This window comes from Parus major, chromosome 4 (assembly GCF_001522545.3).
Source record: "Parus major isolate Abel chromosome 4, Parus_major1.1, whole genome shotgun sequence".
In the NCBI taxonomy this organism is placed as follows: Eukaryota; Metazoa; Chordata; class Aves; order Passeriformes; family Paridae; genus Parus; species Parus major.
In genome coordinates, this window is record NC_031771.1 from 64978394 (window position 1) to 64992698 (window position 14305).

Here is a 14305-nt window from a genome sequence, read left to right on the forward strand (position 1 = left end):
TGAACAGGTTGGTACTGATCTGCTTCAGCCTGAACAAAGCACAAAGTTCCTGCCCCCCTCCAAAAAAACCCTAAAATATTATAATAATTACTACTGAAGATCAAATGGACACTTTGAATAATGATTTCCAAGTTAAGCTACTATTTGGCTCTAGGGGTTCTGAAGACCACATTATGCATTTAATGGGGTGTGACACATTTAAGTGTCATTACATTTTTTTCTTGTTTATGTCACTTTCAATCAGCTGAAGTCTTTTTCTACATATTCTTAAAATGCTCTTGGCTTTTAAAAATTCATAATTGACCTTTTCCAAAACTGAAATTAAAAAGGGTTATAAACAGTAGATCAGAGAATGAGAAATTTGCAAGTTAATCAAATTAAAATTCAAGACGAGTTTTAATTAGGCCTTATCAATATAACTCAGCAGTTTCAAATGTTAACATAATAGTCTTTGCACAGAAAAATGCAGTGTAAGTCAAGCTAATAAATAAATATATAAAATGCACACAAAACAACAGAACTGAGGAATTAAGTTATAGAGAATGTGATAGGAGTAGTGAAATTTGGGAAGTTTATCTGTATGCCTTGTCTGTGGTTTCTTCCAGTAGCATCTTCACCTGAACACTCTTTAAACTGCTAAACAGTGCTTTAATATTTCTGCTCCAGCTGCTGATGTGCTTTCAAAGCACCCATATCCTATAGCAAATGCAGCCCATAATTTCCAGTTTTATTTCTACTGAAGACCAGCACAAGTCTTTCTGCTGGAACACCAACAGCCTTATGGAGTAAGCATATTAAAAAAATCCATTATATTGTGCAAATAAAAGTATTCTGCATCTTTTCCCCAGAAAAGGTTCAGGTAAGATTCCATTCTGCTGAGCACTCTCCAGACTGAGGACTTAGCTTGTTTCCCTTTTAGGTTTTTGGGATTTGTTGCTTCCTGTGCCACATTGCAATCTGTATTATTCAGAAGCTGTCTTTATGATATATTATGCTTATACAGTGTATAGTTGATCAAAGCACAAGTTTTTAAATGCAGCAATAATAATAACCACAATAAATATAATAGAATTTAAGATTCCTAAATCCCCAGGTGAACTTGACTCTTAGTAAGAAAAATTACTGCAGTCTTTATTTGGGTTTCACATCAAGAAAGGATGACATGCTACCCAGTCCTAAATGTAACCAAAAAGATGAGAAAGGCTGTGAAATTGGACAAAATAATCTATACTGTATCTTATTTCTGTTATACCTCAGAATTGCTTTAGTAGTTAATACTTAGAATATCTCAAACAGGACTTCATGCCCTTTAAAATATAAAAATCACAAAAGATAGTCAGCTACAGCTGTCTATCTGTCTGTCACCAGTGTCTCAGGGAGGAATCCTGGAATTTTTGCCTTAGGGATGTCAGATAAAATTCCAGTTTTTCTGATACATGGTATGGTTTATTTACAATCTATAATCCATATTCAGGGAAATAATTTCAAGACAAAAAGAAATCTCTGCCCATTCCACTGGATCCATGCCCTGCACTTCTCTCACACCTCTGAGTAAGCTTCCTTCAGATTTTTGTTACTCTAGTGTTTCTTTTCAGGATGTAAAACCTTTGTGCCAAGCCCCAGCCTACAGCAGCTGAAAACTCCTGTGTCCTGGTCCTCTGAGATTTTGCAGCATCTTTGCCCGTTGATCTTTAAGTTTTCAGCCCTACAAATCCTCTTCCAGACTCCAAGGTAAGAAATCCCCATTCCAGTTACCAACTTTTGCTGGTGTTTGAGCGTGTGGGGAGGATGCTTTTTATTTAGTCCATAGCTTTACTTCTAGCACATCAGAACAAACCAGACTTGTGTGAAACAGCCATGAAAATCATTCAGATAATTCCCAGTTTCCCGCTGGTTCTCTCCTGGAAAATGCTAAAAGGCTTTTCTTTAAAAAAACCTCTTTCCAGTCCAATGTATTTTCATGATGCATAAAATTATATTCTGGGGTTTTTTTAATAATCTGAACTGAGAAGCCTATTCAGTAAAAGGTAGACATTGATCAGAGGGTGGCATAATCCTGAGTGTTAACAGGAATATTCCTGAATGTTAACAGACTTCACTTCCCCAGCACCTGTGACCCCTGAAGCACTCTTCAGCTTAATTTGGAATCCCCATGCACAAGCTGAGGTCACAAATCACAGTGACTGGAGTTTATCATGATGTAATTACCCTGGTAAAATTACATTGACTCAGTAGCAAATGTCTTCAATTACAATTAAATTACAGGGACTACTCAGTAGCTTAAACAGATCTTCTTGACAGGTTTGCACACTGGGAAACATGACTAATGTAAGATTTCTCTGGATACAGCACATGGTGCCCTGATGGGATTTTTTTTTATTTTTTTTTTGTAATTTGCTGACTACTCCCACGGTTTCAGCACATTCCAAACCTGCAAAGCCTCCTCTTCCAGCACTAGCTGGAGCAAGCAGCTGATACTAGGCACCACAAAAGCCTCAAGATCATTCAATAAATGTTACTTAAATAGGTTTGACACGAAAAAACCTTCAACATCTCTGTCAGCCAGGTCCCATCCTTTCTTAAACAACCCTGAGGACTGGAAATCACTGCCTTTGCTTTCTGAGGCAGAGTTTTTATTGGTCCCTACTGGAGCTCACTGGGGGCATGTGGGGTTTGTACTCACCCTTGCACTCTGGCCAGCAATGAGCTGGTCATCCTCAGTCTGGACACTCGTTCGGCTGCGCACATCATAATCCTCCTGCTCAAAGTCTGAGTCGTCCTCGAGCTCCTCAGGGGTCTGCAGAGAGAGAGACATGGGAGAGAAAGCCACAAAAAAGAGATGATAAGCTTAAAAAGGACACAGACCAAGTCCTATGCACAGTGAGCTCTTATTTCATTGACCACCTGCCCAGGAAATGCTGTTCCATTCTCCTCTGAAATGAACTTGTCTGCCCCAGCAGTCAGGAACTGAAATTGAATTGTCTTAAAAATTAAATTGTTTCAAGCCTAGTTTTCTTTACAAATGGCATTTGTCATTACTTTGCCACAACTTTTCTTGCTGCAATTTCTCTTAACTCTGTTAACAAGATGAATGCAGTTCCAGGAACAAATATCCTTTGGAAACACTAACAACTGGAATGTAGTATTTCCAAATAATGTTATTTCACATATAAATGGACACTAACACTATTATGTTACTGGAAGCTTCATGTAATTTTCAAAAGAGAAAGTAAATACCTGGAAAAAGCAACTAACATCCTGGAAGAAAAATTTATCAAAGCAAATAAGATATTTCCCATTGAAAGAAATTGTAAATTATGTCAACTGGTTTTGAACAAAACCATGAAATTTATGATCTGTGTAATCTCGTTAGTTCACATGGTCCTTTTCACACACAGAGCTTTGGAATTTGACTCATCCCCCTGCTGAGATCAGGATGCCTCCACTGCTGGTACTAAAGTGATGGCAGGGTTTCTTGGAAGATTGATTAAATCAAGCTACAAATTTTCAGGCTTCAGATTGTTTAAAATCTTGGAAGGAGGGATCAAAAAAAAAGAAACAAACTTAATTGATGGATCTGTTCATTTGGGTTTTTTTACCTTATAGCAAAAAATTTGGACAAAAAAAAAAAGTCCTTACTTATATACAAATAGACAGTCTTACTAAAATCACAATTTAGGGAAAAAATATTCTGAAAATTCTACCATATTTAATAAAGATGGTACAAAAAAATGGAATCTTTAAAAGGAAGATTATATTCCATTTTATGGTTGAATAGCATCATGGCCATAAGTGAGTTCTGTGGGTAGCATACATGACAAAGGTAAGAGGAAAAGAAAACCACAGTAACTGCAGAGAAATCCTCACCTCGCCGGACACCCATCACCCCCAGTGACAGCCCAGAAGGCCAAAGCACTACAGAAGAAATCATCCAGGCTGGCATTTGGTGCTTGGAGGCAACGTCAAGTTTTCTAGCAGAGGTGCTAATCACTGCCAGTTGTCATTACAGCTCTGTCTGGAGGATGCTCAGTCTCCAGGAACGGCTCCAAACCCTCTAACGTAACGCAGAGGAGTCTTCTGGTGATATTTCTGTTCCAGCCTGGCTTCCAACACCAAGTGCACATCACTGTTGGTAGCTGCACAGTGAAGTGCACAGGATGGGGAGAGTAAAACACAGCCATCTTCATCTGACTTGAAGAGTATGAATTAAATACGTGTTTTGATGCTGAGTGCTGGAGGAAGAAATAACCAAGTGTGACAGTGTGGTAATGAACCTTGGTCTGCACCTCTGAAGGGAGGCATGCACAAAGAGAGTGTGTAACAGGACAGGCAGGAGAAGAAGTTTAGATGAAAAATGAATTTATCTTCTCTCTACTGCCACTGGTAAAAGAGAAGGATTGGTACCCATCATTATAATGACCAATGGTCTTGTTTTCCAATCACCTTTAATCTCTGTTTCCTCTGCTCAGCTGCCTGAGGGCAGGATGAGACCTTAAAATCTGTCATAAACAAGCAAGCTACAAAGAGAATCCTGCAACTCCCTGAGCAAAGAGTATTTTCTATCACAAGGCTCAGATTTTCATCCGCCTGGGCTTTGTTGTTCAGAACAAGAACAGGGTGGAGAGCTTCAATAAACCATCCTCCAAGTCTACTCAATGAGCCAGTTTCACTGGTCACTGTAAAGCCAGCACCCTTTCACAACCCAAATATACTCCTCTTAGTTTCTTCTGTCTCCACTTTTAGAAATAAGATTATAAAACATAATATACAGTCCTTTCCTAGTCTTTCATAGTCAGACTTGAAGGAAAGATGTAATATTTAAAATATTACATCTCAGCATGGTGACCAACAAGGACATGAGGCTGCCTCTTAAAAAGAAAAAAATATTCTGAAAATTCTATGCAAGGACTTATTCTTGAAGAAATAGCCAGAAAAAAAATGTATTGCTGTTACTGTCTGACATTCATAATCTTAAAATCTGTGGTCTTTAAAAGACTGAAATTTAATGGGTATAAATGTTGAACTTGGAGACAATGCAGTGCAAACCAAAAGGGCAAGCAATGCAACTGTTAGCAATTTACTACAATCACAAGACATCTTCCTATTTCCCCTCTGTACAAGTGAGATCTAATTCAAAGTGATCTTTCAGATTCACTCTTTTCTTGGTGTCAAGTGTGGTGAATTTTTTCCCCCTCATTTTCTTCCCCAAACAGCTGCATTTTGCTTTAGGGTGAAGAAGTGGGGTTAATTTTTGTCTGTATGCTGCAGTTTCAAACATTTTCATGCTTTCACTCTTGCACCATTGCCATGTCTTAGCTGGTCCCCTGAGATGCAGCCTGTACAAAATAGGGTTTCCCTTTTGTTTAGACACAAAAGTACAAAAAAGAAAATTATATTGAATCTGACTTAAAGGACTACTCTTAGCAAGGCCTTCTACACATACAGAACAATTCTGATTTTTGTGTAAAACTAACAGGACCTTGATATTTAAAACCTTGTTTCCAAGACAACAGAGTCTGAGACTTCATTTCTCTGAGCTGGAAGACAGAAAGACAGATTCTGTCTTGCAGACACCTGGATTTATGGTTTCACAAATGTAGTAATCACAGGTCTGAGGTTGGAGACAGCTTCCAAACAGAGCTGACAGCCACCAGTGGCAAAAAAAGCTAGAGTAATATTCAAAACTAATGGACTTTATGCACTGATTGATTTCAGCAGAAAAATGAACCATTTTCATAATTTTTAATCTGTTTTTTAGCACAAGCCATAGGACTTCCCAAGAAATCCCTTTTTTTCAAATGCAGTATCTCTACCACACACAACATTCATCTAACTCAGAGGAAGTCTTCCAGGGAAGAAAAATCTTTCACAATCCCAGATAAATCATACAATAAATATATGCTTTCTCTTTAAAGATGCATGTTTTATTTCTAATATGAATGTGGTGACTTTCCACTTCCAGGCATTGGAATATATATATATTTTTTTAGTATCTCTCTGTCTGTTTGATGGAAGAGCTTGGTGTGAACAAAATATCTTCCATCCCTGTCATTTTTTTATCTTTTGTGACTGCAGTATGAAAATGTGAATTATATCAGTAATGGCATAAATATGCAGATTTATAAATGCTATTTGTTTCATATTTCAGCAACTCAAATGTACTTGATGAAGATAGAAACCCCACTTTGCTATGCACTTAAAAATTGTAAGATGCAATTACAAGAATTTCAGCACTGGGAACACCAAGTCAAGCTAACCTTGCAATGAGAGCAAAGACTGAAGAGATGAAAAGATGCTCCCCTATTTTTTACAATGAATATTCCCTCTAATTCTAAAAGACAAGGAGGAAAAAACCCAGATTTTACAAAATGCTTTTCAATCCAACTCCACGCTGCTCTGTACATTTGTTTTGGTGCCACTGCAGCCTGAGTGACTCAGCTGCAAGCAGCACCTGAGTGCCTCAATCAGAGAACCTCACTCACTGCAGGTCTTCAGTTGTTTGGTGATTTACAGTAAAATTTGACACTTCAAATTCAATTTGAGGAGCAGCAGGCACTCAATGGGAACACTGGACCTCACAACACACTCTGGAGAAAGGATGTTTCAAAAGACAATGGGATTCTGCACCAAATCTGGTTTTACAGAGGACCTGAAATGCTGCAGCACTTTGGGTTTCACCACAGTGGCTGCCCCAGAGGTGATGGTGGCTAAACCTGACAAGTGTGGCAGAGGAGAAGAAGAAAAGATCATTAATACACCCAAATAGCTGGGCTGAGGACCCCACAGCCATTTTTGCTGAGGTCTTCTCCCAAGCACTGAAAATCCCTTAATAAGAGAATAAAATATCCCAAATTGGAAGGAGTTCACAAACTTCATCAAAGTCCAGCTCCTGGTCTTCCACAGGACATCCCCAAGAATCACAACTTGTTCCTGAGAGCATCATCTAAATGCTTCCTGAACTCTGTCAGGCTTGGTTTGAGAGACTGAAAAGGTTCATGGTTAAACACTCTTAAAAAAGGCCTTTGCCATTATGGCAAAACTGTTTAGGGAAGCTGTGACCACCAGAGGCCTGTTCAGTGTCCCTCCTGAGGAGAACTGGTGTGTGAGTAAAGCCACCTGATGGGAACCTGAGCAAAGGTAAAGGTGGTGTCACAGTCCAGAGCTAAAGAGAGCTGTAAGGAGAGATAACCAAGGCTGGGGAGAAGAATCAGCCCTGGCTCTGTTTGATGGGGGGGAGGAGAGATTTTGGGTGTGTGACACAGGGAGTGAACACCCACCCAGCCTTACACAAACTGGCTCAGGTGTGAAACCCACCCACATCCATGGGGCATTCAGAGGAGGGGTCATAAACCATCATAAAACCATCAAAGACCCCCAGAACACCCCCAGACTCATTGCTGAGCCCTTGCAGCAGAGAACTGCACGTGATGCAAAGCCATGCCACAGATCAGAGCCTGCTCCAACAGAGCTTCAAACCTGTTCCCCCCAGGGGAGGCAGCAGGCATTCCCAGCTGGCCCAAACAAACATTAACCCATGGAGCTGTGTGCTCTGGGACCCTCAGCATGGATTAAAACAGAAGAAAAGGATCAATGAGATGCTGTCAGGATCCAGAGTGGTGATATTTTCTGCTTAATCTGTCACTCTCTCTCTCCCACCCTGCTCCTCTTTTTCTTTCTCTCTCCCTCACACTACTGTTAAATAAAATCTATACTATCAGCTTCAGCATTTGGTCTTGTTTGCACCTTAAGTCAGGCAGAGGCATCTCTCTAACAATTTCAATAACCAGATCTTAACACCTGGTGCTGTGACCACTTCCCTGGGGACCCTGTTCCAGTGCACAGCCAGCCTCTGGGTGAAGAACCTTTTCCTGATATCTGACCTCAACCTCCCCTGACAAAGCTCCAGCCGTTCCCTCGGGTCCTAAGAGTCCTCCTGACTGCAGAGAGGGTTTCTGGCCAATAACTCAGGGAATTTCATAAGCAGCTATGAAAACACAAAGTGCAATTCCATCCCTACACAGTAATAGGAAAGGTGCTGGAATGAAGTTATTATTTTCTATTTTATTTCTAGGTTTTATAATTATACTCTTAAATTAATTTATACTACTTCTTAATTTGTGGAAGAGATCTTTTTCTTCTGTATAGATAAAAATAATAGTCCTCAATGAAAAAATGAGTCTCCTTTCTCCTCCAAAGGGACAAAAAATTTCTCCCCTTTTGCAGGAAAACGAAGAACTGAGACTACCCACCCTTTCCTTCAGCTTACTAAAAGTAATAATAACCACCAAAATTAATTTAAAAACTGGCTTTATTTACTCTCTGGAATGAGGGGACTCATCTCAGATAAATTCAATCTTTCACAGCTTGCACACAAACAATTACTGCCTGAAAATAATTGTGTCAGATGCTCTAAAAAGTTCACAAGATTGGTTTATTTTCCTTTTTTGCAATTCTGAAAAAGTTTTACTACCTGAATTAAAGGGTGCACAATATTTGACAGATTATTAGATGAAAATTTTCTAAAGGCTTTTATAGCCTCAGCCTTTAATTATACGTCCCATTTTAGCGTGAGATGATCAGATGGAAATGTTAAAGAGTATCTCCAAGTGAAACTAATTTTGTTTTCTACAGCAAATATGGTTCTGATTCAGCAAACTCTGGTCTGTGTAAGCTTATATATGTGGATTTTTCCAGTTAACTTACATGGATAATGAGTCCATTTATGTGCTTTAGTTCTCTTCCTGGGTATGGAGTATTACATTGAGCTCCATAAATAAGTTAATTGTCTGAATGCAAAACTAAATCTTCCTAATCTGGGCTAACAGAATTCATTAATTCATATCATACAACAGGTGGAAAGTAGTAGTGATATAATGGCAAAAGTAACTTGGGATTTTCCTAAGGAGACTGAGAAGCCTGAATGCTGAACAGCTCTCCAGGTACACAGAACAATCAGGCAGCAACAAAGAAAGTGGTCAGGCCTTCAAAATTCAAAATTTAAAATTAGAAACATCTCACCAGGATGGACATCTCATGGCAAACTCTTGGGGCTGTCTGATCTATGGGAGGTGCTGGTAGCTGGAACTCTGTGTAGGGGATGGGAAAACCTGGGTTTGTAGGAGATCCCACCTGATGATTGAGTCTATGACACAATCATAATTTGAAGTGACTAGAAAAGATTAAAATGTGCTAAGCAGTTGTTCTTGTCCTAAGAAAAATTTGGAAACTGTTGTTACAGACTGAGAACTTGAGAAATCAAAGGGAAAACAGAGATCCTTTACTATGCAGATCTTTCACTTCCCAGAATCACAGAATGCTGGAATGGTTTGGGTTGGAAGGGACCTTAAAACTCAACCAGTCCCACCCCTGCCATGGGCAGGGACACCTTCCACTGTCCCAGGCTGCTCCAAGCCCCATCCAGCCTGGCCTTGGGCACTTCCAGGGATCCAGGGGCAGCTACAGCTTCTCTGGGCACCCTGTGCCAGGGCCTGACACCCTCACAGGGAAGCAATTCAAGTAAAGATTTCCCTGCCCTTCCGGAAGAGCTGCCAATCCTCCAGTGCTGCACACCCAGAGATCAGGAAGGGTTTGCCCCCATCACAAGCCATGACTATAATTCAGGCCACCTGTGATGAGCACTGGGTATGAGAATGGGATTTATGTCTGGCAGTTGTAAAATTAAGCCTGTCAGAAGATTTTTGTGTAAATGTTAATACATAGGGACAGATGAGTAAAATGGAGCTATTTTGGAGTGTTGCAACTGCCTGAAGTCTCACATCACTCATGACCACAAGGGCATGTTACCTGTTTGCTCAGAGGGATGATGTTGATGTTGATATTTCAGCCCTTGCCTCAAAGTTTCCTCTGTGATTTTCTGCATAGCTTTACTTGTACATGGCTTTCATTAAGGCAGATTCAAGGTAATTTGGGTTTCAAATAACTGTTCCAGTTGCTGAAGAGATGTCCAAACCACATTTGGTTTGCTGCTTTTCTCTTTTAAATCATTGCTGACTAAACTGAAAAGCATCACACACCTACTATCACAATAATGATGTTGTTCTGTGGTGTCTTTTATTTGTTTGCTTATTTTATTAAAAGATGCCTAAGCAAATTGAATCAACTGGCTAGTCAACACCAAAATGACAAGTTTTTTACCTTGGTAAACATTCAAAACCATCCCTGCAGAGGCTCACTGGAGCAGAAGATAATTTATTCATTTAGATTTTAACCAGACCTACCTTGCATTCCAGGCAGCACACATACACTAGGAAAAAAAAAAGGCAAATAAACAAAACAACAAAAAAAATCTACACAAACTTTGAAGACCTTGGCAAATTAATGCTATTACTATGGAAACAGTAATGAACATTGCATCTATTGGCAGTTGTGATCAAATTTTCTCCTAGCTGATAAACATACTAATTGTGATTCACCAACTAAACTACTTCATCTCTTTATTTACTAATTCTTTTGCTGTTGCATATACTTCTGTTTCATGCCTGTTTCAATGTCAAGCTTTTTTATAACAACACGAGGCTGATTCCAAGGAGGTTTTGTATTCCTCTTATCCATGATACCTCCCTGTAAATCCCAGTTTTCACTCCCCAGGAGCTTTACATACCCTGATCATCAGGACAGCTTTCCTGATGTCCCGAACTCCGTCGTAGACCAGGCGGGAGGCATCGATGAACTCGTTCTCCTCGAAGGGCTGGGGCACATTGGCACTCAGGGCTTCAATGGCCACCTCCACTTGCTCAGCAAAACGTGGCATCACTGTGTGAAACACAAAGAGAGGCAGTAGGATTACACACCTTCTCTCCTGAACACTTTTCTGCTGCTCTGGGGCGCGGATAACTTCCAGGAGACACGGTATGTGCTGCCCTGGGAATTCCCAGGTGCAGGGAGGCTCATGGGTGGGTTTGTACCCACCCTGCACAGGTCTGACACTTCATCTGACAGCATGGAAATAAACAACTCTATATTCTCTCCTCCAATTGTGCAATAAAGAATAGGAAATTTCCTTCAAAACCTGTGATTTACTAACTTTTAAAAGGCTGCAAGGTACCTGAGCAGTCAGCAAAGTTCATTTAAGAGCTTTACAACCTGTAATGAGCACAGAAAATATTTGTATCAAGTGATCAAAGCAAACTGTAACCACTATGCCACTAATTTACACAAATTATACTCTAACTCATACTAAATAATAATAATTTTGAAAGGGACAAAATGCAAAATTAAGGATATACTTTTGTGAAGACACCTAAATGAATCTTCTGTTTCTTCACTATCACCATGTATATAACACAAAACATAGCCATAGATATAGGCTAAAAATATTATAAACTGTGCTATGAATTGATTTAATCTACAACTTATAGCAGTTATTTACTTTTGTAAATGGTTTCAGGGCATTGCTTGAAGTAGCAAGAGACTTTTCTTCAAATTTTGTAGAGGATTCCTTTGAAGGTATATTTACTTTCTACACACGGTGTTTGTAGGAAAATAACTCATCTCCAGATCAGTCCTCTAACAGCTCAAACCCAAATCCTACAAACATGAACATCAGGTCCCACTGATTATCCTGCACCTGCATTCCTGTGCCTGTTTACTCTTCATCATTTAAACATTAATTTTGGAGGACTGTGCTCACAGAGGACAAACATAATCCATGTTTGATTAGAAACTTGGATAAAAAAATGCAGTTGGATTGATTCTTAAGAATTTAAGGAACTTGGGTCAAGTTTAAGATTTATAGATAGCCATCTTTTAATCATATTCACATCACTCTTATTCTAGCATTTAGGTATCTAGCTCATGGATCTCTGACTTTGCAATAAAAAGAACAGAAAATTATGATTCCCACAACAGTTACTGCCTTTTTTTTGTTTTTAAAATGTTACCTTTTTTGCCCATCTTTTCCCTAAACCCTATTTTTAATACACTTATTGGTAACCTGAACCCAACTGATGAATACAAAGGGGAATTTCCAGTTATTTTCCTCAAGAGAAGTGACATTCTGTCCCAGGAACTTCTGCTGTGGTAGGAAGCCACATTTTCTTCTTGACTTAATGTTCTTAAACTTATTTTACTTAAAGTAAAACCACAAAAAAACCCCATGATTTAATAACAGTTTACATTTTGAAGTGTCAGCAACCATGAGCTCAAACTTTCTGTTTCTGGCAGTTAAATATTAAGCATTGGATGCAAATGAGGAAACCTTTAGAGGGATATATTGATTCAAATCTTGTTTATACATCACTATATATATATATATTCATATATATATATATATATATATATATATATATATATGCACACACACACATATAGACAGATGAAAGAACAGATTTGTATTTTCCATGCAGATAATGTTCAGTAAGTTCCTGGGATACACTGGAGAAACAGGAAAAAGTGACAGCAACAATAGACTTTAAAAAAGTAAACATTAACAAAACACTGCCAGGCAGAGGGGAAACATTTTAATTAGAAAAGGAGTTTGAGAGAGATGGAAGTTTTGGAAAGAGTATTTAATAAATGCATATATCAAATTACCTTAATTAATAGAACACTTGAAAGTGTAGTAGGAGACAAATATGATTGCATAGGGAAGTATCTAGCCTGAATATCAAAAAGCAGTCATTAAAAATACAGTGTAAACAAGTAAATCTAAAGAATAAAAGAGAAATTATTTTGGATTTTTTTGGATAAAATAGGTAAAACTAGAGATGCAATAATGACAACAATAAAAAAAAAAGAGGTAAAGAACCGTAATATTTGGGTTTAAATTAAATTTAACCTTAAATTTCTGTCTAAAATTTCCTAATTAGCCAAGGCGGTCAGGTATTGGGTATAATTAACAGCAGGTGTGACAGGAATTAATTAGGAATGGGCAGTTTGAAGAACATCTATATAAACATAAGGAAATTTATCTTTTACATATGTGTTCAAGTTAACAGAGTATAATAAAATTTCCATAGCTCTTAAGAAAAAAATCAAAGCAAATTCTGAACCATTTTTGAGAACTGAAGAAAAACAGTAATGGTGAAAATTCCAGGGATTTGGGAATAAAAAAAAAAAAAAAAAAGAAAAAAGAAAGCACTTGTCTATTTTAGATAAAGGCATATAATCCTTCTATGAAGGTTCATGATAGGTAGAGAAGAAAGGAAGGAGGATTTACACTATATTCAACATAATTTCAGTGCCCAGAAATAAAATGAAACATGACATGGAGCAATTAATGTTTAATTATCTGTAAATAATCAGCAGATGCTGGACAGGCAACAGATTTGTGGAAATAAGTTGCACCAAGCTTTTACAATATTTCCCTTGGCAGGGCAGGGACAGTGGGGGAAGCAGATACAGCACAGCTGGACTTTGTCGTGTGACACTCTTAGAACAAGAGAAATTTCAATTAAATGGTTGTAAGGTGGATGATGTTACACTTTATTCATATTCCTGAACATGAGACATTCATTCCTGACCACATTTATTAACTCCACTGGGGGTGGAAGCTTCTTCAGTCAGTTCTGATTTTGCAGACCTGGCTATAATTTAGTCCCTAATTTACATTACTACACGTGAACATCATCTGCTGTTTCAAAATGGCAACAGATATTAAACTGCTTTAGGAATTACTTGCTTGCCAATCGTATTTTTACTTCAGGACTCACTTTTGACTGGACAAGGAAGAAAAAAACCACCTTTAATACAGGACTATTATTGCTTCTCTAAGCATATATTGTCATTTATTGCAGTGAAGTTTCTCAAAATTGAAAATTGAGTTAAGAAATGTATTATTCTCCAGTTAAGGTTACTGAGCTCCATGAAAAAAACCCCCTCCAGTCTTCTTCTCTATCATTTATCACATAAAGAAGGATATTCCTGTGCCAAAGGTGAAAGAACCACAGGTAAAATTCAGGCAAAGGCATGCATTTGAATCTGGAGCTAAAACTTGTAAATGCATCAGAAAGAGAATGATTAATTTATTATGCACAGAGAAATTGGCTATAAATTTTAGATTCAGAAGCAAATCAATACTTCTGGGGAAAAATTAAACATTGGTTTCTTAGTCTGAGCTGTGGCCTTGAAAACAGTCACACATATGCTTAGACTGAAAAATGTGGTCCATTAACATCTCTCAGCCTAACTACATGAATTAATTAGGCACCTGCATAAATGTTGACAGAATCAGGTCCCAAGTTAATAGCAACACTTCTAATTCACTGACTTTGTCATTCTAACAAAATAAAGACCTTATAAAGCCTTTCTGTGGATGAGTTTCCAATGGCACCAAAAGCAAGACTAA

The 14305-nt window shown here is 38.3% G+C and overlaps 1 protein-coding gene across 2 annotated transcripts in view; it reads right to left on the reverse strand.

Moving 5' to 3' along the window:
* Positions 1-14305, reverse strand: part of CTNNA2 (catenin alpha 2) — a 405963-nt gene that overhangs the window by 34454 nt on the left and 357204 nt on the right. For both annotated transcript variants that reach the window (XM_015624690.1, XM_015624688.1), the window contains exons 12-13: positions 10622-10773; positions 2684-2797 (exon numbers count right to left, since the gene is read on the reverse strand). In XM_015624690.1, the coding sequence (XP_015480176.1) occupies positions 2684-2797; positions 10622-10773 (266 nt within the window). The remainder of the gene's footprint in view (positions 1-2683; positions 2798-10621; positions 10774-14305) is intronic.